Consider the following 24750-nt stretch of genomic DNA (forward strand, 5'->3'; position numbering starts at 1 on the left):
ACCTTCCAGATCCTCTATGTCCTAAAGGAGAAGATAACTCCAATCTTGAATGGTTTCCTATGAAAAAGAGTGGGATTTTAAAAGTGTGCATTACTTCATTTTAAATGAAAGCTACTTCATAACACATCGGAAACTTGATTCCTATCACACAGCTCTCCAACACCAACAGACCCATGTATCATTGAGATGTGAGAGACAACACCAAGTTGCACTGTTATGTGCTGTGAAAAAGGCTTTTTGGGGCTGGGAGATGAATCCAACGTTTAAATGGGGTCCCGCCAAGTATAAAGTGGGGACGCCCTGTGTTACAGAAATGAATATGCTGACGTATACAGTTGTAGTGGAAGGTAGTCACACCTTTCTGATGAAACAATGTTATTCAGTGATTCAAATTGTTTCATAAATACTGTTCATTAAACTCTGCTTATTGAACAACTAAATATGTTCAGGACACTGATTCATTGTAGAATCCACATGTTCAATTGTAACATTGAACAATTTGATCATTGTAAAGGGATGCAAGTAATAACATGCACAAAAAATAAAGAAAAATGTAAGGCTGTCATATAATAATAAATAGATAATCCAATTTCCCTTTCTTAGAAACAACGGAAGACGTATATATTTTGAAAACAACGGCAGATGTCAATGTTAACTCGCTCCGGCCGGGACGCAGAAGTCAGGAGAAGTCGACAAGTCCGCCTCCGTACTCTCTATTGGCTCTCAGTCTCTCTGCGGGGGAAGGGCCGGCTTTCTTCTTGGTGGCCAATGATTGGATACAGCGTCGGTCGCTCAGCCGAGAGGGCGGGACGCTGGTGCGCTCGCTGCTCTCCCATTGGTCTATATCCCCGACGTATCAGTCTGGTGGGCGGAGTTGCGTTTCCATGGCAATGACGTCAATATCAGTGTCGGGTAACTAAAGGTCAAACTAAAGACAAGAGAGACGGAAGGAAACCGAAACAGAATGGCGGAGCCTGGGAGTCTCAACTGGGCTGGAAAAGCCGGAGAAAATGACTGAAATGAGGGGTAGACTTGAAGTCTTTCAACCGAATGAGCTGGGATTAGGAGATGGAGGTCGCGGTAAGGATTCAGGGGAGTCTTGCAGGAGAGTTAAGTCCTTGTCAGGTTTAGTTGCAACCGGAGCAAAGCTGTAGTAGCCTGGGGGACTTTGACTTTGCCTACTTTTTTTTTTACACTTATTATTTAAACGATTGCATCTCATTTTCAGCACGTACTCCGTTAACATGTTGACAACCGCATTGCAAGTGTTTGGAAAGTGTTCATCTTGTTCTTGATCCTACTTCTGCACACCAGAGGGACGGTGTGTGTATATATATATATATATAAAAAAATATATACATTTATTTCTTTGCACACCACTAGCTGCACTAGGTAAAAGTTACTCAGTGCAAAGTTTGAAATGGTGAAAATCAACCCCGAGTGAGTGTTTTCCCAGGATGTCGTATGGCGATCTCCCGTCGCACAGGGGTTTAGTGCACCGAGCGACATTGGGTTTTGCTGGCACATGATGACCTGGTTCAGATCTCGTATTCGTAGGAGAGAATAATTAACCTATTTAAGTCCCGTCCGTCCCCCGTCCCCCCGGTGATTTTTTTTTTATTCGGGATGAATTGCATTGCTCAATTCAATGCAGTTTCCGCTTTTTGTTGTTTGTGTGGCATTTTTAACCTAAGTCTGATCTTGGCTGATTCTTGACCTTTGAACGGATAATGATCCTTCGCTAAATAAATAAGCCGTGGGCCGTGCGGTTGCTTTGCTCGGTTGGGTTCCTCTTGTTCGCCTGCTTGCACCGCCGGAGACCGTGCTGATGCTGTTGGACATTGAAATAAAGAAAGCAAATTGAACTAAACTAGTAGTGGTAGAGGGCCTGGTGAATATCCCCTATCTTCATACTTGGGAACAGCATTATAAGGTATTATTACTCCAAGTTCGAGCAATGTCACTCCCACTTCAATGTCGGTTTTGTTTCAATCTAATGAATCCGCATCACGTGTGTCCGTTAGTTGTTGTTTTTTTTTTCCATTCAACACAATGATGATGAATAAATTCGCGCAAACAATCGTTTATCAATTGAGATCTAATCGATAGCAACCAACACCGTTAACTTTCTGTTGCTTGACTGTTCTAGATCTTAGTTTGAACATTATTATTATAATAATAATAATTATTATTATTATTGAGGATTCTAGAATGATACGTATTGTTCTTTTCATGTTTTTTAATTCAGTTCTTTTGTTTCCTACGTATTGCTAGATGGTCTTAGTTCTTACTAGCTAGAGCTTAATGCATTATTGAACTTGGTTTTAGAGGATATTATGTCAGTAGGCTGCATTTGTCAGGCCATACCTAATTTGAATGTAAAGTCTGAATGTCTGCTGTACTGAGCTATCTATAGTTGTCAAAATCTATCTATCTTTCTCCAGGCTACTCAAACACTGTCAGACTAGTTGTTGATACTATTCATTCTCGGCAGCATCTGTCTTTGTCTCTGTATTATGTCAATGTCATCCAGTAGAAATGGCACTGATGTCTCAATAGCTAGGACTGTCCACTCGGGGTCAAAGGGGTAGTCGTTTAGCGGTTTCTTGGGGGGACATTTTTTACCATGCTGTTCCCTGCCATTGTATGTGGGGACCTAAGGCTGTCGGAGGGTCTGGGCATTTGGACAAGAGCTGGAATTAATACTCCATCTGCTCTGTGGGTGTTACAGATCTTGCTTGTTGGAGAACAACGGTGGTCGTGGCCCTTGTGACCTGGCTGAAGCCTTCTCAAAAAGTGTCGACGGCCTCTTGAAACAGGGCAGGCAGGGATTGCTTACTATTGTGCTGTTTACCCATCTCTGTCCACATAGCTGTATTTATTAAGCAGAGGGTATGCTAATTATTGAACCTGTTATCCCCCAGCTGGTTAATGTTTATGTCTTGCACTGGGACTGCTTTTTTGTGAGCCTGTTAAGTAGAGAGCAAAAGTTGACTGCTAGTTTAGCATTTTAACTTCACTTCTGACCTTACAAACTTCATGAACCAGAATTGTGCATTGAACTGTACACTTCTTGCATTTAAAACGGCAATAAAACATTATATAATGTACACACCCACAGAGACCTAGGGTGATGCTGACTGGCTGCATGAATGCTGATTATTGGAATATGTGGAGCATTGTGAGCATGTTTTGACGCATCCTCAGTCTTAAAAAAATGAGCATGGGTAGCCCGTGCAGTACAAGGTCTCTACATATCCTATTAGATTTGATTTAAATGTTGACTTTTGAGAAAGTGTATTTTGTAGCAGATGCTGTAGAACAAAATGGTTCATAATGAATGGCTTATTGAAAGTTTCAGTAAATGAGTTTCCCAGCTAAATTGTCTTCATCATAGTTGCAGTATGTTCCAACTTTTCCCTAGCAGCTATGAGTTGAAAATAACAACCCAAGCCAGCGAACAATTTTCTCTCTCAGTAATGACAAAGCTGGTCCTGTGATCTTGCATTGCAGCCAGTGCATAGGGCCAGCCGTCTGAAATGGGACTGCAGTATTTATTTTTAACAAATGTATTCAGAACTTTTAATATCAGCCATCTTGGTATGTTACTAAATATAATCCCACACAGAATATTAACACAGTTTTGGATTGGTGCTGTATTTAAAGATGTTCTTTCCGAGCAATATTTTGTATTTACAATTAATAATCATTAGTTTTTCATGTGAGTTTTAGAAGACGATGTTATTTTACATGTTAAGACTTTACAACTGCTGCATCGATGACTTTATTGGTTTGTTGGTGAGTTATTCTGATGTATGGTGTTAATTGGATTTTGTATTTGCCTTACTTATATCATTTTTCATTACACAGCAAGGCGCTGAAGAAGAGTTATACAGTAGGCAGCACACAACCCGTGTTTTTCAGAACAATACAGATTAATGCTGTTCGAATATGGACATTAATTGTATTTTCATACTCCTAGAAACCTTTTGTAAGGGGTCCTCTTCTTATTGCATTGAGTGTTTGCTGAGTTTGTAAATGACAAACCACAAATAATGACACTAATTAATGCTGAGAGAGAAAAGAAAAGGAAAAAAAGTCCCAGCAAAGAATTGCCTTTGACTGAGAGGTATAATGGAGAGTAGAGTAACAGACTGCACTTACAGGTCTGGCTGAACTTTGTGTTTGTATAAAATCAGTTTCATTCAATTTTCGGAACTAGTTTAGACTTACCTGTAACCATATACTGTCTGAGTGCCTCAGTGTCCTCCAGAACAATCCAAGCCTGCAGAGTGCCCATGGAAACTGAAAGAAGTTGTCTCATTAACCCTAGCCTTACCCTTGTATGTCTCTTGGGTCGTGTACAGATATCACTCCTACATGGCATAGTTCAAGTTAAATGCTACGGCATTCATTTTGCAAAATAATATGTACACTACACATTGAAACTACTCTTTAAGTATAGAATTGGACAGAATAGAGAATCTCTGTAGGATTTTAATCGAACATGTTACTCTTGTGTCTAGACTTAAACTATTTATTTTGGGTTCAACATCTCACATAATGATCAATTCTTTATTATGGCAGCTGTTTATATATCCTGGAGAGAATTTAAAACTAACTTGCTTAACTACATTTATTTAGATCCATTTAAAAACTGACCACAATATAGTCAATATGATATTATAGTTTTAGACTATTACATGTAATAATTATGTGAAGGCACTGATTTCTGTTCAACTGGTATTTGGAAAATGAACTTGTAATTACTTGGGTTGATAATGAAAATGCTCCAATTATTGCAAAAAGTGATTTAGTTTGTAACAAACTGACAAACCTTTTGTCAGGGTGAAATGATCTGACAGAGTAAAATTTAAAATAAATGACTTGATGCATTTTAACAACATGAGTACGGAATAAGTAAATGTGCAATGCATGCCTGAAAGGACAGACATCCAGAGATTTTACCTCCAAAACTCATGGTTGAAAATCTTGGGCTGTGTTCCAGATCCCTACCCTTTTGAAATGGAAGCAAGTGTCTTCGCAGGAGTATGAGCATCATATTTAATTGTAGCTCTATATGTTTTGGCAAAGCAAACATCACAATTTAATGTATAACTTTTAAAGTCATAAATACACTTTCACTTTACATTGGATTTATGGTTTTATTAGTCTGGTATTTAACACATTTCTGTTGCTGTGTTACTGGAATAGATGCATCGCTAATCTCACAGGTTCTGCTGTTGCCATCATAAATTCCTGGTACACGTCAGGAAAGTAGTTCCTCCTTCAGGTATTTGTTCAGGTCCTTTTGATTAATTTGAATGATACATTTTGACATTTTTAGAATTAATCATGAACTGCAATTTAGTCTTATGAATTGTAAAAAATCTGTGACTGAGTTTACATTGATATTTGGTTACAAATACTTTTATATTATCGAATAAAATGCATAACCTAAATTTCTGGTGAATATTCTTCTTTATGTTTTTCAAAAATATAGAGGCTTATGTGTGATGTTTTCTGACCTACATTTTAAAATGTTCCTTCTGTAGCTAAGCATGTCTTCCTTAGATCACTTACTGTTTGTACCCAAAAGGTTTGATTTGAAGATGTTTTATATTTCTTCTATTCAAAATTCAGTCTCACCTCTTGAAGAATGGACTGTTGTCCCAAGGTACAACTGAATACAATCCAATATCCCTTGGTTAAATCAAATTTGAACCTAAATCTACATATTTCCCAGCTGATATGAGAAACATCTTCCATAAGCCATGCGCTTTAGAACATGCTGTACTGTTTGATTAATACAAATTATTTAAATGTTCTATCATTTTCAGAAGGACTTGAAAGTAGAAGGAAAAGCTCATGGTGATATTTTGTTGTACATGATGCTGGTTTTCATGAAGTTGTGGTAGAGGTTCTGATTTAAAGACCAGTTGTACATATGATACTCTGAAGTACTTGGGAACATATCAGTGTTGCCCTTGTCAGCTTAAGACCTGTGATTTATTACTGCGTGTTCACCTACACCTTCCCTTTAGAAGAGTTTGTCTAGTGGCCAGAAATTTGGGTATTTTCTCAAAGATCTGTGCTGTATTTAAACTGCAAAGAATTGGCGGAGACACTGAAGACATTCTGCATCAGATGGTTGGCAGCTTCTCTTGAGGATAGATCAAAGTTAAGTTACATTCCAAGTAGTTTTTCAGTCATAAATTAGGCCGTGCTCTTCTTTTTATAATTACTTATTCTTATTCTTTTTTCCCCTCCTAAACATTCAGAATTTGATGGTACCTGAATATATTCTATATGGTTTCATTACATTTCATTGCACAACATGTATGAAAGATCTTTTCACAGATATTTTATTGTTTAATGGAATATTGACTTTAGTCAGATAGGATCTTTATTCATCATGTAGTTTTCCAAATTTCCAAACCACTTAATTAATATACTATAGTAGTAAACATTTTGATTTAAGTGAACCAATTCCAATATTAATAGCTTCCACTAGGGGGCAATGGTGGATTGGATTAATTTATTTACATGTAAATAGAATTCTGAATAATAAAAATGGGTTTTATTTATGCAAACATTTTCCTTTCATATTAGTTTGATACTTGAATCACTCAAAGCAACTGTATGGTATAATTACAGATTAATTATTGAAGCATGCTGAAACTTGTTTGGTATGTAGATAAAGCTTTGAACAAACTACACAATTTAATGTATGAATATTGTGCTACTATTAAACTCTCAAATAAATATGTAATTCAAAAGATTACCAAGGTTTCTGTAACTAATCAATGCTTACTCCTCAAATGCAGAAAATCTGTTAAAGCTTGAAGTGATTGTACAATTTAAGTTACCTTAGAATGAATTTCCAATTTCCAAAAAATAAATAAATAAATTATACTATTTTAAAATGATAATCAAAGCTGTGGGATATAATGTCTGTACCACAACTTATTCTTGTCGAGTAAGTAGATTCTGCACTTAAAACAGAAGTGAAAGTCATTGTTGCTGTATCTGTTTGTATCATGGGAAGAAAAAAAAAAAATTTCATATTAAGTGAGATGTAGAAATGGTTTTGTTTTTAAAAAAAAAAACAAAAAAAAAACGTTTTGCTGCTTAGATGATCGCTGATTCAGATAATGGGGCACTTCATTTTTCATATCTTAAATCCTCACTGACCTCCAGAATTGTAAATTTGGTAGTCTGGTGCTGTAAACATCCCCGACTGGAAGCTGTAAATTAACATTTGAGCTTTCAGTCAGATGTTTGCTGCCACCGACTGCCTTCAGCTCCTTGGATACAGATTAGCACCATCAAGTCATTGACCTAAAAACTGTTGTTTCAGTGATTGTCTAACATGAATTTTTTCCACAGGTATCCAGTTTTTACATACATTTGATCTCTTTATTGATAGTTCTGCATATTTGAGTTGCTTTGCTTAGCTATAAGCTTGTACATATCCATGTTTTAACTGTCAAGCAAGAAATAGATTTCATGACTCATTATGCACACTATAGTATTGGTTAAATGCTATTTGAGAGACTACATTAGCCTTTTCATTTCAGTCTGGGAAAGCATTTGACATTTTCCATGTGTATGTCATGGAGATTGTGAGAGAATGTGTGAGAGTTCATAAATGAGGAAAATGGTTACTGACAAATTATTCAGGCCTTTTTTTTTTTTTTTTTTTCCTGTCGTGTTAAAATCCCCAAATTGGAAGAGCAGCTGCAAAGACCCGTTTATGACTTCATTTTCATAAATAATGCAATATTAACCATCAAGTATTATCCATTCAATTACTAATATTGCCTTATATTTGCAGGCCAATTTATTTTTCATCTCTGTACATGCCTGTTTCATTTATACTGGCCATTAACTGCACAAATGAACTCAGTTGTTTGGCATTATTGTCTAAATAAGTGTAAAATGTAATTTTGTAGTGTTAAATGTTTCTAGGCCATTTTTATTCAATATTAATTGATTTGCTCAGTTTATATAATCAAATTTAGTTTTTCCTCTTTGTATTATAAAGTAATTTCTCGTATAGATGTCTCAAAAGCCAATGGACAGGAAGTGTGTATCTGGATTCATACTTGTTTTATTTATACACACACACAGTAAAACTTAAATTCATTGTCTGCATGAAAAGAAGGGGTAAGAGAGGCTGTGTTTTTTTCAGTCTGTGCTGTACACTAACTTAACACATTACTAGTTGTCATTATCTTTAAATGAAACAAGTTAATGTGGAATTGTATGTTGTTTTTTCCCTTGCAGGTTTCATATTACAAGGTTTCTTAAGTGGTTGTGTTCCCAGACCCTGGATTCTCTCTGGAAATATTTCTTCCTTGAGCTACAGAGATATCCAAGCTTCAGTTAGTGTAAACATCCTACACTCAGCTATAACTCAAATGTAAAGGCTGGGAGAAGGGTGTTTACTTTGACTGGTTTGGAAGAACATGCATCTGATATCAAAGGAATGCCATTTGGTAGTGATGAAAGATTGATGAAGTTGCCATCTGGAAGTAACATTCTTTAAATGTATTATTCAGTGTATCTTTACATATAATCCCTATACATGTTCTAGCCATGTTATTTTCTTTTTTTTAATCAAATTATTACATGATTTACAGCTGTGATCTCTTCTTTACTACTTGAAGATCTTTTGGGGAGAATTTGTTGATTGCAAATTATGAAATGGATGTATTGGTTTGTCATGTACTGTTAGCTGTACATTAAAATGTGACTTTTTGCAATATAAAATAAAAAGCTGAAAAATAACTAAAGATGACTCTTTGTTCCTGTATAACGCACAATGACTTTAAATAAGAGACTTCACAGAAAACGCACACGTGCGCAAAGGTGTCAGACAAAACAAAATGAAATGCATATATTGTTTTAACAAAAGTACTTAATGGGACAAGTTGTCATATTACCATTAAAGTGCAAAGTTCCAAAGATCAAATGCTATGTATAGTTTGTTTTTATTAAAATTTCCCTATAACCAATGGCATATTGTGATGCTCATGACTACATTGGAGTGTTGGAGTTTTACAATGAGGGCCACATACATTACCGGCAAGATGATGCCATGTCACAGGGCTGAGGATAAAATGCAGTGGTTCAAGGAGCATTGCCATGTAAACGTGATCTTAGTCCCGGCTGCAGAAGGCCAACTTCTCTGGCTGCACTGTGGGAGGAATGGCACACTATTCTTCCTGCCATCTATCAAATGCATGTTCCTGACCAAAGCCTAGATGACATACGTTCTGAACAGAGGCCTTTTGGTATTTCTGTGTGTGTATGCAAGTCCCCAAATAAATTCAGTCTCAACTGAATAGAATACATGTACATGAGCATGAAAATAAATATATAGTATTACTTATGATGTATGCTATGTAAGCACATATTATGATTGCTAATTGATCAGTGCATTAACATTTTTTGAAGGTCAGTTTCACAACCTGGTGGTTATAATTATATGTTAATAAAAGTTAATCAAGAGGTATCTAGCAATCTACATGTACGTTTTGTTGCAATTATGCCAAATAGCGGTGTGCAACTACCTCCATAGAGAACTCATGGAAGAATGGCACCATCTGTCATCAATATGTAATGGTATGTATAGTTTCTGAGCTCTGAGCATAGTTTCTGGATTCATATGGAATTGGTAGTAAAGATGAATGCACTTAAAAGTCAGAAAATGTTACCTGTAGCAACTCACCATTATAAAAAAGGTTTCTATTTTTTTCTATCCTGTTTCTTCAAAATGTAGACAATAAAATGTAGCTTTTTTTTTGCTGACTGTAGTGCATTAAATTATTTATTTTACAGTTATTAACAAAGCAATTAAAATATTGCAAATGCAGTGCAAATCAACACCAGTAGCATTTGTGCAGTTAAATATTTAAGCCAGATATCCCAACAGTTTATATTTTACTGTAAATCATCAATACATCAGTGCTATACTAAATGGTTACTAGTAGCCTGCTTTTAAATGTATATGTATTTAGTTAAATAGGCCTTGCTAATTACAGTATTGATGGATAGAAAGATTGATTGATGTATCTAGTAACATTTTAGTTTTCACTTGTGGAATCTAGCAATTTAAATGAAAAGTTGCATTAAAATTACGTTGTGTAATTTACACATCCACCCCATAGAGGGCGCAGTAACACAATACAAATCTTTATTTTCAATCTCCCATCAGCCACTACTCTGGCTCAAGGAGACTCCATTCGCCATGTCTGATATCGCAGATTCGCCAGAAACCTTCATCAAAACCTTTAAAAATAATCATAATATAAGCTAAAACAATATCAAATATGAACAGAAATTAACAAAGACAATAATTACCAAGAGTCGGTTTTCCTTTTTATTTAGAGAACCATGGATCTTCCAAATGCAGGTAGGTGTTCAATTTAAATTGAATATGTTTTCGCCGTTGCAGATAGCTGTTGTAGCGAAGGTAAAAGTAGCAGGCAGAAAGAAGAGTGCGTCCAGGGGAGATTTTGTCTATGTTGCTATATATATACTTTGAAAAACATTAAAGCGTACTTTGTTTCCACATTTTTAATTTCTCCTTTCGGTTTTGTTTGTGTTTGATTATTTTAGCAGATATTATTAAGCAGTACTCTTTGCAAATTCTTGAACAGTTGTATTGATTGTAGCGAAAGTGATCCCATAACAGCATGTTTGGCAGATTTGATTGTGACTGACGGCGGTTAAGTTTACTTTCGCGACGTATTTTGACGTTGTGAATTTCTAAACACCACGATACATAATAACAAATCCACCTTGATTGCATTTCGTAATCTTATTTCTTTCCTTATTCTTGGTTTCTTAGATTTTACTTTAAACTCTCCAGTAAAAATGAATAGTTGGATACCGCTAGTGTATGTTGTTGGGGGTATTTGTAACACTTATAACACTTGTAGCACAAACCTACTCCACAACATAGTCTAGGTTTTGTGTCTTATAATACAAAAACAACGTATCCTAACATGACCACAGCACGTTTAAAAGCTCAGGACCTAGGGGGAATATTAAAGTGGGTTAAATACAATGTAATAGGTCCCATTTGGTAATACCAGTTGTAGAATGTCCTTATGTAGCAGCCAAATGGGTTTTAGTCAGTGAATAGTCAATATGGACCTAGTACATACCCACCCTTTCACTGAAGACAGTTATAAGATCATCGCAGGATATGTTTAATCTGCAATAATCATATTTCATATCTAAGAGGCTGTTCTCTAAAGATGTACAAAAGAACGTCTATATATGTGTTCCAGGAGGACAATTAGAATATGAAATGTTGTCTATTGAGAAGCAGATCATATGTTGTGAATCCACTTGTAATCCATTGCTCTTATTATTTGCTCAGTTCAAAAGGTGCAGATTTGCCTATGCAGGGAGGAATATAACTGAACTGATAGTGCCTCAGGATTGAGATGGGTTTATTTTTGTTTCACAGGTGGAGTTTCTATCTTCATGTGCAAAGTCTGCAACTTGTTCTCTCCTAGTCAGACAAAACTCCTCACGCATGTCTCGGAGAAACATGCGATTGAGGGTCTCAGTCCAGATGAAATAATTGTCCCACTTAGACCTTTGTCAACGACCACCCAACCAGAGAAGAGTGGAGGTGAGTGGGGGATATTGACTGCTGGGATTTACAGTGCAGTAATATACAGTTGTCTCCATCTGCATTCATACCCTTGATGGAGTTTTAATACGATATTATGTTGCAATTAATTGCCTTCAGTATAATTCACCAAATAAAAATAACAGACTTGTCTATCAATATGTTGCATCTCTAACATGTATGTAAATAATAATTACATTTATACACAGCCATATATCAGCCATAACATTATGACCACTGACAGGTGAAGTGAATAACACTGATAATCTCGTTATCATGGCACCTGTCAGTGGGTGGGATATATTAGGCAGCAAGTGAACATTTTGTCCCCAAAGTTGATGTGTTAGAAGCAGGAAAAATGGGCAAGCGTAAGGATCTGAGCGACTTTGACAAGGGCCAAATTGTGATGGCTAGACGACTGGGTCAGAGCATCTCCAAAACTGCAGCTCTTGTGGGGTGTTCCCGGTCTGCAGTGGTCAGTACCTATCAAAAGTGGTCCAAGGAAGGAAAAGCGGTGAACCGGCGACAGGGTCATGGGCGGCCAAGGCTCACTGATGCACGTGGGGAGCGAAGGCTGGCCCGTGTGGTCCGATCCAACAGACGAGCTACTGTAGCTCAAATTGCTTAAAAAGTGAATGCTGGTTCTGATAGAAAGGTGTCAGAACACACAGTGTATCGCGGTTTGTTGCTTATGGTGCTGCGTAGCCGCAGACCAGTCAGGGTGACAATGCTGACCCCTGTCCACTGCCGAAAGCACCTACAATGGGCACGTGAGCATCAGAACTGGACCACGGAGCAATGGAAGAAGGTGGCCTGGTCTGATGAATCACGAGTTGAAGTTGTTGACTTGGCCTCCAAGTTCCCCGGATCTCAATCCAATTGAGCATCTGTGGGATGAGCTGGACAAACAGTCCAATCCATGGAGGCCCCACCTCGCAACTTACAGGACCTTAAGGATCTGCTGCTGACGTCTTGGTGCCAGATACCACAGCACACCTTCAGAGGTCTAGTGGAGTCCATGCCTCGACGGGTCAGGGCTGTTTTGGCGGCAAAAGGGGAACTACACAATATTAGGCAGGTGGTCATAATGTTATGGCTGATCGGTGTATATAAATACAGACTGTTCAAATGTAGCCAAGGTATTCAGGGTATTTAGCTAAATGTGGCCCACCCAACTATTATAACAGGTAAATAGTAATGCAAAGTCTCCTCTGCTGAACCTCTTGCCTGGTGTGTGGCAGTGTTGTTGCCGATTTGACAAATAACAGAAATCATTGTTCCAGCAGGATGCACCGTTAAGAGAAAACGGGGCCGGCCCAAAGGGTCTACCAAGAAGTTCTATGCTGAGGGGGAGCTCTTGGAGACGAGCACGAAGCAGAGACAAGAAGCTCAGCCTGAGACGGTGGAGGAGGTGGAGTCTGAAGACAGCAGCACCTTGGAGTGCAAGAAGTGCAATCGCAAGTTCTGCAACAAGCGGCAAATTAAGAAGCACATCTGCATAATAGGACTAAAGGAAGAGGGTGACGAGGAAGACGACAATGGTATTATTACACCCTGTGTAACCGCAACTTGAGGGTCTGATTATATGGTTTCTAAGATCTGTTACGCCTACAAAGTACCATTAACGAACACATTTGGGTCACGTTCATGAGTAAATTACTTTGTGTTTTTAAAGGAGAGAAATATTTACCCTCCAAATACTTTTTTGAGTGCAAGAGTCAAAAATGTTTATTTCAATTTCATAGATAAATATTTGTCATGGTCTTGAAATGTAAGCCTGAAGGCTGTTTATATGGAAACTTAGATTTATGTATATATTCAAGCTATCATATCTAAGTTTACACAATAATCATTTTAAAGCATTACAAAAGAGCAATAATATAATCAGTTAGAAGAAGATACAAATCCTTTCGCCTTGGCTCACCAGAAACAGGATAACCTTTGGTTAAAAAAGAAATGTCAGAGATACAGCTTGGTGTAAGACTTAGTTCTGCATCATTATACCTTTCCTACTGCAAATTTAATTGTATGCATTTTCTAGATAATGACCCTGATGCTAAGCTGGCATTAGAGGACAGAGACGAGGACAGAGAGAAGACACCAAAGAGGACCAGGGCCACGCGGACTGAGAGAGCCTCTTCTCTGAAGGACTCTGAACAAACGGGTGGCACCAAAAAGCCCATCATTAGTGTTGTTCTCACAGCGCATGAAGCTATTCCAGGTGAGGGCTATTCACACAGCTGGGATAGATGTTCTATTATTGTTGTTAGAGTGAGTGATACCCATTCATGTTTTTCAGGAAAAGGGAAAGACCATAGCCTCAATTCAATTCAAAATATAATGTATTCTCATTAGAGAGACTTATTTCTTGAAGGGAATCAAATACCATGTTCCTTATACTTGTTCTGGGACAACTATTGTGGTTTAAAGTAAATCCTTGTAATCCAATTTAGATCTAGTTATGCCCCTGCGTTGACCTTATTACAAATATAAATCGTAGGCTAATAATGTAAATTATTCTGAAACTGACCGAACTGACAGCTGCATTTAGGAAGTTGCCTTATTGACTCTCTCAGTATGACCAGCAGATGTCACTCTTATACTATTCTGAATGTGTCATAATTGTCATACAGGAGTGTGTAAATGGTTGCATTAATGACATTTAAAGCTTGACTGTTGAACAATTTACTTCTAGGCGCTACAAAGATTGTTCCAATTGAGGCCTCACCGGTGGAAACTGCCCCTGTACCAGAGACGGAGTCGAGTGGCCAGGGAACAGGTTTAAAAAGAGGCTACCAGGAATATGCCATTCAACAGGCATCCTATGAGCTGCCATTGAAGTCAAACAGGTAAAGAAATCTTGTTTCCACACAAAACTTATAAAACATTTGAAAGCAAGATATGTTTGTGAATTTCACTTCCACATCCAAGCTGCTTCTTAAACCGTTACAACAGCCTGAAACCCACTTCTAGCCCAAACCAGACTTCAAGCCTGGCCCATTTACATCTACACCCAAGTGAGTGAGGTCAGTAGAAATACTACTGGAACTTTAATGAAAGTTGGAGTTTACTGTGGACCCTAATCCTAGCCCAGAACAAAATATAACCCTATCCCTAGCCTGGTTCAAAATGTAACCCTACTGTTATCATTGAACTTCCCTTCTCATGCACAATTTTTCTAAATGACTCAGAATGATACCACCTGAAGCAAACTTTATTCTGATTTGTGTACTGCATTGCAGGGCAGAAAGGGAGTGACTTTTTACTGTATCCCTTGGCATTACCTGACCCTAATTAATTCTTACCAGTGCAAAATTTTGAATTTCTGGTGTTTGATGCAAACACATGTAAGAAAACATTTGAATGTAGAATAGCACATCTCTGTACATCAGAATACATTTCTTAATGAATGTATGTTTTGTTTTAAAATGTATATTGTAATGTGTTGGTGGAATGAGTATGTATTATATTTATCAATTCACTGGGATCTTTTTTAAACATTAGAATATTGTGCTTTTTATAAGGTGAAACAATGTTTTCACTAAATATATCCTGTAAATAATAAATGCAGCCAATGGGGGTCACTGTTGTACTTTTTTTAATAGATATTTTCTTAATTTTAAATTCTGAAGTGGTCTAATGCAAGTGAGTTTTGATCAGTTATGATGCAAGTTTTCTAAGCAGCCTCGTTCCATCTAAAATTCAGTTCTGCATAGGTTTTCTATTATCTCTCCGCAGGCTGGGACAAACACAGCTGAAGATCTTCACTTGCGAGTATTGCAACAAGGTGTTCAAGTTCAAACACTCCTTGCAGGCACACTTGCGCATTCACACCAATGAAAAGCCTTTCAAATGTCCGCACTGCGACTACGCCAGTGCCATTAAAGCCAACCTGAGCGTCCACCTGCGCAAGCACACGGGTGAGAAGTTCAGCTGCGAATACTGCTCCTTCAACTGTCTCAGCAAGGGCCACCTCAAGGTGCATGTTGAGCGGGTGCACAAGAAGATCAAGCAGCACTGCCGCTTCTGCAAGAAGAAGTACTCCGACGTCAAGAACCTGCTGAAACATGTCCGCGAGAGCCACGACATGGCCGACAAGAAGGTCAAAGACTCCTACGATGAGCTCTGCCTTCAGACCCGAGAAGGTAAACGGCAGCTTCTCTACGACTGCCACATTTGTGACCGCAAGTTTAAGAACGAGCTGGACCGGGACCGTCACATGATGGTCCACGGCACTGAGAGGCCTTTTGGCTGCGAGCTCTGTGACCACGGCTCTACTAAGTACCAGGCGCTGGAGGTCCACATCCGCAAGCACCCCTTCATCTACATCTGCGCCATCTGCCTCCTCAAATTTGTCAGCTCAGTCCGGCTGAAGTCACACATCAAGGAAACTCACGGTGATCAGGAAGAATTGGTGGTTTTCGGGGACTCCATCAACCAGAGCTTTTGTTTGCTGGAACCTGGCAGTGACGTCCAGCGAGACACACTGAAGCAGGAAGAGCTGCAGATCACTGAGGAACTTTCTTTGCTCAACACACAGGATGGGCTTGTCACAGAATTAGGACCAGCCGAAGCAGCTGCTCCACCTGAAACACGTGAAGGCTTAGGAGTCGAAGGACACATATTGGTGCAAGATACTGGTTTTGCAGAAACGATGGAAAGTCTTGTTCAAGAGGTCTGTACCACGCAAAGCAGTGACCTACAAGAAAGCAGAGTAATGAGTTCTGGTAAGGATCCTGAGCAACCTAATGTGACAGAGAAGACCCCTGAGGGATTCCAACATGGGGCAATTCATGAGCTTGTCAATGAAAAGCCGTTTGAAGAAGAAAGCATTCAGCAACTGACTGAAGATTCTGCTGCTGTGGAAAACACGAGTGTACATCTAACAGTGCCTCTGGAAAAAAGTACAATGTCAAGCCAAGAAGACCTAACTTGTAGTCAGCAGGCCACTGAGCCCAGTGTTGTGATGCATGAAGAGTCTCCATCAGAGAAAGTAGAGGCAAGCCAAGGAAATCTAGAAATAGCTCCAAACATGGAAACTGCAGGACAAACAGACCTTTCCCCTAATGGAGACCCGGGAGAGAAAAATGCATCCTCAGACCTTCAAGAGGAGAGGACGGCTTTCAAGCAGATTGTTGACGGTATGCAGAAGAGACAACTGAACATGGAAGTCTTTGAGAAGATTAGAAAAGTTTATGGGGATCTGGAGTGTGAATACTGTGGTAAGAATGTCAATTTATTACATTTGTTCTTTCTCAATGTAAAATAAATAGCTCATGTAGACTAGAGTGTTTGGTGGTGTTATGTGGAATTTTATACATCACTGCTCTGTGAATGAGAGGGTTTTTTTTCTGTGAAATGCACACTTGCTTTAAGTTTAAAATAATGACACTGTCATAGTTTAAGCAATATTGTATACTTTAGAAAATGATGCTTCTCTTGACTTCTCGAGTGGGAAGGGTTTTGCTTTTACTTCTCTGCTGTTCTGTCTCCTACAAGTGACTTGCTGACTCTCTACTCTCAGAAGCAAGAGACAATCTAAATGCTAATACGTTACTACTACATCCTGGATTATACAGCACAAACTGAAATGAGCATTTATATAAATGATGCTGTTACTGTTATAATGAAGTAAAGAGCTTGTAGGAAAAGTATTCATGCAAATGAAAGGGGAAAGAATGCTAGGTTGGAGCCTACCTCCTTTGTAGAATTTATCCTCTAGATAAGACTTAATATGACTGGTCCTCTTTTTGATCTTGCATGGACATTGTCACTGTATAGCATAATCATATTTCTTTATTAAACATAATGAAAATATATTTTTATTTTGGAATGATGCCGGATTTTGTTTTATATATTTACATTTCTCAGTCTGTGATGATTCTTTTTGCATTTATATTCCATATATTTCATAGGGTTAACATAGGGTACAGAGGGTACATCATAGGCCTATATGATGATAAAAAGTCCTACGTAGAAGATACAAATCCTAAATATGACATTGGTGGTGTGTTTTTCAGGCTTGCCACGTATTTTGTATGGATTCAAAGTTGGATAACAAATATAGGCCATTCCATTAATTTCACTTTTGTCTTAATTCATTTTTTAATTCATTCAATCATCTTTTGTGATTGCTTCATATCATTTTCACAACAGTATATTCTCCTAAATTGATGATGATGATGATGATGATGAATATAATAATTATTTTTAAGTGTAACTGTCCTATTTTTGACTGGCATCTTCTGTAGGAAACTATTTCATAAAATATTAGAGAGTGAGATGACAGGGTAGATGTAAGTTCACCCCTAAGCAGTCTTTTGAGTCAGTCCCCTTTTGCCCTGTAGGCAAGAAAGTTACCAGCAGAATAAGAAGTACCCTGGAGGTTCGGTTGCTACTGCTGCTTGTCTTACTTTACATATCCATTGTCATTTCTCACGGCCTCCATTTCTCTTGTCAGTTGAAGGACTGTGAAGTGAAAATCAGTATCGTTTTTAGTTAATCTTATTTTATTTGTTGTATTTCATTATTTAGCTCTGAGATCTGAAAAGCTTATGATAAAATAATATAATACCAGAGTAAAGTAAATGAGACAAGTACCATGACCAAGCGATTCCATAACATGCTGATGTAAATGCAAGTTTACCCTCCTTTTAACATGGATGAAGTCAAACACATTTCATTAAAGTGTTTACTAATGCCGCCTTTATATCTTCCACTGGCATTAAGGTCACCAGCTCCATCCTATTCCATTTTCATTTTTAGTCTCATCCTGTATCCATTATTAAAGTAGAAATAAATCTGATTGGGAATGCTTAGCTGTAAGAGAGGTCAAAGGATGATTGTGATATATAATATTGCTGGCAAATGAAACACATTTTTTTTGTATGTCTCCAGCAGTTAAGAGTGTTTATAAATATGTATTTTTTTAAAACCCACAGAGCTTCTCAAATGAGAAATTTCTGACTGTGCACCAAATTTGTTTTGCTCTACATTTTCCCAGGCGAAAGGCCAAAGCCAGCCCTCTTAGCCTATGTTACCAGCTTGGCCAGTCTTTTTTTTTTCCCCACATAGCATTTGTCAAAGATACAAGAGAGGACATGTTCCACAATAACCATATAGACCTAAGTCTGTTGTAGAATTTTCCTTTTTATTATGAGGCATGATTGAGGCTGGGAATGTTTTTTTTTTTTTTTTTTTTTAGATATTATTTCTGTTAGTGTGTGAGTTTGGGAAATCGATGTCTTTTTATGTTTTGTATGGATTAATTTGGAAGAAGTTCAGCGTAGCATTGCAATTGAACAAAGCCAGAGTGGAATGTCTCAGCTGGTCTTAAAACTTGTTTTGTTCTATTTCTCTTTGACCTTGCAGGGAAACTCTTCTGGTATCAGGTGCACTATAACATGCACATTCGCACACACACCCGGGAGCATCTCCACTACTGCTCCCAGTGTAACTACTCCTCCATCACGAAGAACTGCCTTAAAAGACACGTGATCCAGAAGCACAGCAATATCCTGCTCAAGTGTCCTACGGAGGGATGCGAATACAGCACACCAGACAAGTACAAGCTACAGGCGCACCTAAAGATACACACTGACATGGTGAGTTACTCTGCTGGTTTAATTTTTACACAGTGCATGGTTTTGTACCTGAACTTGACTGCCCCCCTAAATGCATTTAATTCCTCAGGCTGTGGCATTATAAATTTAGGTCAACCAATGTATTTAAATACTTATTATGTAAACGGTAGAAAGTGATGGGACACATTGGTTTCCATTTTTTGACAAGATTATTCCATTTAGTCTCGGCAAACTGAACTGACAAACCTTACATATAATTACATCACAAAGCATGCTAATTACCAACAATTATTCTGTTTCTAAATTTAAACACACACATTTAACTCCCTACATGTTATTTGTACATGTAGAAACTTTAAACAACAGAAATTCCTGGACTGGTAAATGGAATAATAGCAGGTATGTTAAGTAATGCTATCATTGTAATCATTGGATTTACTGAGGATTGTAATTTCAAAACTTAAAGTCCTGTTTATGTAAAGGTTATTTTAAGTCTATGGCAATACAAATCAAAAGTACTCTTCATGATGCAAGAAAAAAAAAAGTGTCCATATGAAAACATTCTTGTCTTTTACTGATTGAGAAAATCTTCAGAACCAAAAAGTCTATAATAATCATTTATGCAGTGAAACATTTATTTTCTTGTCATGTATTGAGTGTAAACACCACAAAGAAAAGCTATATATTTGTATTCAGCTCTCTCTGTATATATAATATATAAAGATATTTTCTAAATATAAAATACATTTTTAAACAACACTTTCATGCCTTATGTGCTCAAACAGTTCTCATATATATAAGCAACGCCACATAGGTTTAATGTTGTTTTCACAGGTGTACACACTCCTCTTTACTTTCTACTGATGGGTTTCTCCACACCATCAAAAAATAATAATGCTTTTGCTTTTGGAAATTACTTTGCTAAACTAAATATTCTGGATGCTAGAGAGAATTTTGTTTGTTTGTTTGTTTTGTTTTTGCCAAAAGATTGAAGGACGACTTTCTAAGCATTGAATCCCCTTCACTCACTTCCATTCTAGTCGTCTTGCATGTCCTGGCACTCTCTATTGTTTGTATTATTCTGTAATAAATTCTATTTTTTTCACTCTGTTGTCTGTATTAGTAAGGCTTAATTTAACACAATGCTTTCCATATTATATAAATAAACCTTTTAATAATTTGAACTGAAAAAAAAATCCTATAGGTGTATTGCATTTGGGGTTTTCATTTATAAAAAAATTAAGGTTTGGTTATGGAATTAAGGAATGGTTTTTATTTATGTATTTATTTAATTATTTAATTATGTGGTTTATTATTTGGGTACTAAGTTGGGGATTTCTTACACTGACTTTCAGTATAATTATATTTTTTCTAAATATGAAATCATACTGTCTGGTGAAAATGATGGTTTGTTGGTGACAGAAATACATAATTAGTCTTCAGATGTTTCCAAGAATTTGGATGTGTCCCAATGCAGCTGTGGTCATGTGAATCTAAGTTAGTTACCTTTTCAATGTAAGCCTTTATAGACATTTTAAGGACAAGATCATGCCGAAATGCAGAAAAGAAATATGTGAAGGTTATTATATGATATATTTTTCCTTAAGCAATTCAAGTATTTTAAACAGAAAATGGTTTGGTATTAGTAAACTTTCCAGACTGAATTACATTAGTTTATAAATGTATCATCTAATTTCCTGGTTATTTTATACATTTAAAGTAATTGTTATTTTTTAGGTTGGGCATTTTGTTAGAGTTAATAGTTTAACACCTAAATTATATAAAATGTAAAATACAATGGTTAATATAACAGATTAGGCTATACTAAACTCACACCAAAGGAGACCTGGAGAGTGTCAATGACTCTTCAATGACTTTGAAAGAAATGAACAAACATATATGAACTACAGTATAACTTAGTTAAGCCTGCCTTTAAAAACTATTTAATGTCACTGTAATATTAATGTCATCATATCTGTAATGTATTTATTATGTGTTGCACGCTTTTACAATGTATAAATATAGCCGTTTGTGGATTCCCATTCCCATACTGCTGTCCAAGAAAACCTTCACACACACAGACTGTAAAAGTGGTTCCCTAGAATATGGTTTCTTTTGAAACTAAGACTGAAGTATTATTTAAAAAGAATGATAACTTGTGGATGTCTATTTCTGTATCTTGTGTAGGAAAAAAAACTTTATAATTGTTCCCTTTTTATTTTTCTCAAGGCTTGGTATGTGCACACATTCCGTGATAGATCCCACTGGGAGCAATTCTACAGTATCATATTGCTGGGATGTTGTGTCTGCACAGCATACAAGAGTATGTGTCAATATGCAATATTAGAAGGAAAGCAGGGTCACACTAGCCTATACATTTAAAAACATGTTTATCCCATTTCACATGTGCATGCCATATGTATATGTATATTTACTCTTTAGAAAAGTAATATATGTATACAGAATACAGTGTTCCAGATTATAACTGACAAGTAAAAAATTAATGATACTTGTACAAAACCTACTAATTTTCAGTTTAAACTCTTTGCAAAATCAAAATAGAGTAATTGGGAAGAATTTTAATGCAAGTTCAACTGCTTCTAAAGGTGACATTATAAAATACCTTTTTTGGAAGCACAATGGTTTGCACAGCCTTTCACATACAATTTTATATGAATAAGTCAATATATTAATCATGTAACAATCTTCTACATAGCTGGGCAGTTCCCAGACTCGATTGTAATCTATTTATCCTTTTGCTGACACCCTTATGCTGTCAAGACTGATCCCTTCAAACAGCACAATCTGCCCATGTCTCTGATCACTCTCTGTTGAAATGCAAATGTTTTTGCCAAAGCACTATCGCAGTCAGAATTAAATGAATGGACAGGAAAAACAATTATGATTGCGTAGTCCAACATCACTGGAAGCAAATGCATCAAACCATTGTTCTGGCTTTCATCTAACAGATCCGCATTATTTATTTTATTGGCCTAGGCTGATTGAAATGTTGTTGTTTTTTTGCACTATGCCATTTGTGTAAGGCATCTCCTTTAAATATGAATAATATTGTGGTTAGACAGATAATACTGTTAGCATTCTGGAAATGTTAGGCTCCATTCTTGTGTTTTATGTAATGTGTTTCCTTCAGTATAATCACTTGTAAAGATGGGAAGGCGGCAGGGGGAGGTCTTCTTTTATGGTGGTGTTCACATTATTATTATTATTTTAATGTCACACTGAGTAGAAAGGGATTTGCATGGACAAAATCAGTTTCTTTGTTTTCGTGTAGTGTGGAATTCAAAAGTCATCATCTTAACCAGTTAAAGTGTGCAACGTGATTTTCTTTTCCTTCAAAGAACAGCAATTTGACGTTTTACAGCACCCACAGAGTTTTGGATAAGTCATCCACTATTTCAAACTTCCTGTCATATTTATTCTGCATTTGAGAATTGAGCATAATCTAGTAAAAACTGCCTACATCTAAGATGAACAGGAGCTAAGTGGTTCATGTTTGGTGAGCCTTTTTCTCTTCTAAAATACAATCCACCACTTGTGGATGGTGTTGGAGGCTATTACACTGCCAGAGAAGCATTTCTCCTGAAGACACAGTACAGTTTTAAAATGCTGTGTACTTTATGGGTTTTAATTTTGAATTAGCACTATTTTAAAAGGTGCTCAATGTAAAAATATAGTCTGCTTCCTTGATAAATATCAGAGCAGTTTAGGAAGGCTTTAACCAACTTTATAAATTCTTTTATTCACTCAGTATTTACTGTTGCAGCTCAATATAGTTAGTACAGTGAACAAAATGACACTATAAACTGGTGGTTTATAATGGAGGGGATTCCCAAAGACTGAAGTTGTGGCTCATTAGTTTGTCACTGTAGGAGAGCCAAAAGCTAATTACTGTTATGAGAGAAATAAATACACTTGTTATTTTTAAACAAAACACATTGTCGAGTATGCACCCTATACAGACATGAAGGTCTGAGGTTTGGGCTTTTTCCAAGATTGGAAATAAAAAGCGTTTGAAACAAATTACGGGGCTAGGCCACCAACCTCACTGGAGGAAAAACAATAAATTTGATCATAAATTTAAAACATTTACTTCAAAACAAGGAACACGTATCTAACATAGTTGTTAGTATTGTGCTCATGAAAATGTATTTTATTATTATTTCATAAAATACAATTAGGATACTAATAAGCAAGTGTCTAAATGTGGCTATTTGGTCTGAAAATTATACTAGGTGTCCTCATGCCTGCATCTCAGCAATCACTGAGGAGGCAAACTTGGATTTAATTATTGTTTTAGCAGATTTATTACATTTAAAATTGTATTTAACCATTGGTGCCGTATTTAGTTTTTTTTTGTGTGCTTCTTATTTATGCATGCACTGTTGACTGAAGTAGTCTCTTTTTGCCATTACTATTCATGTATGTGCCATTGACTACAGTGCTTTATCTCATATGACTGACATGTGTCCAAGTCTGGTGACAGTCCTGACAGTTTCTGTTAGCACTGAAAGAAAGGTGTGATCGTAGTAATAAATGATTTTGGAATCTCCTTCCATACTATAACTGAAGGTTACCTTCATTCCTTAGAATAACTGAAACCTGCCTCCTTTCTCTGTTTTTCAGGGAGACAGTAAAGATGTCTCTCTTACAGCCTGAAGCAGTACTGCCCGTTTTTTAAATTGACCCCCATATTTGATTTAAGTTCCTTAATTCACAGGCATAAGTCACACAATTAATAATGCAGTAAGCTGTAATGTCAGATAAAACAATGAAATGTGTGGAGTACAGTATTCTATTCTATGTAAAGGCTTGTGGATAATTTAACCCGACTAACCATCATGCACTAGAGGAAATAAAGAATTTGTACGAGACATTTTCAAAAAGAAAAATAAATGTGTTAGTTTATTTATTACCTGTTGTTGAGAGTGTCTCAGAGTTAAATCACAGCCATTTTTAATACTTCTACCTTATGCATTCCATGCATCTGATCAAACACTAAAACATCAAATAAAGCTAAACATGCCCAAGGGAATTTGTTTTCCTGTGCACAAACAATGTAATGATGTCCTCTGAGTTATGTCTACCTTATGAAGGTACTCAGTAATATTTCTCACATATTTCCTTGCCTCTATATATTACCACCTACAAATATTACTATTTGATTCAAATTGAATACTTGTATGTATTAGTTTCCAAGTCTGATTTTCATCTCCATAGTAACATATCTGATTGTACATAAAGAAACAATTGTTTTCCATTTTGCTACATCCAATCAATTAGGTCAAACTGGATATTCTGCGCCCACAGTGAAAGTGTTGCATAATGTAACGGTGTGCCGCCAAACCAGTATATGACAGTGTTTAATAGGAGTTTGATTTGCTGATTTTATAACTTGGACATGAGTGGACAAATAAATGCATATCTAAATAATACTATAAGTAAGTAACTAAATATCAAAAAGCCTGCTGAATTAACAACCTCGTATAGGTTCCA

At 36.8% G+C, this 24750-nt stretch overlaps 1 protein-coding gene across 2 annotated transcripts in view; it reads left to right on the plus strand.

Annotated features, from left to right (window-relative positions):
* The first annotated feature begins 946 nt into the window (after positions 1-946).
* The window catches only part of zfat (zinc finger and AT hook domain containing), a 64574-nt gene continuing 40770 nt past the window's right edge, over positions 947-24750 (plus strand). The window contains exons 1-7 of one of the 2 annotated variants that reach the window (XM_066715850.1): positions 947-1080; positions 11486-11653; positions 12937-13194; positions 13695-13874; positions 14349-14502; positions 15392-16875; positions 19025-19257. In XM_066715850.1, coding sequence (XP_066571947.1) covers positions 1011-1080; positions 11486-11653; positions 12937-13194; positions 13695-13874; positions 14349-14502; positions 15392-16875; positions 19025-19257 — 2547 coding nt within the window. In that variant the 5' untranslated portion in view covers positions 947-1010. Of the gene's footprint in view, positions 1081-10250; positions 10421-11485; positions 11654-12936; positions 13195-13694; positions 13875-14348; positions 14503-15391; positions 16876-19024; positions 19258-24750 lie in introns of those variants that run through there. The other variant, XM_066715851.1, reaches the window with a different exon arrangement.

The sequence above is a fragment of the Amia ocellicauda genome, chromosome 10 (assembly GCF_036373705.1).
Source record: "Amia ocellicauda isolate fAmiCal2 chromosome 10, fAmiCal2.hap1, whole genome shotgun sequence".
Lineage (NCBI taxonomy): Eukaryota > Metazoa > Chordata > Actinopteri > Amiiformes > Amiidae > Amia > Amia ocellicauda.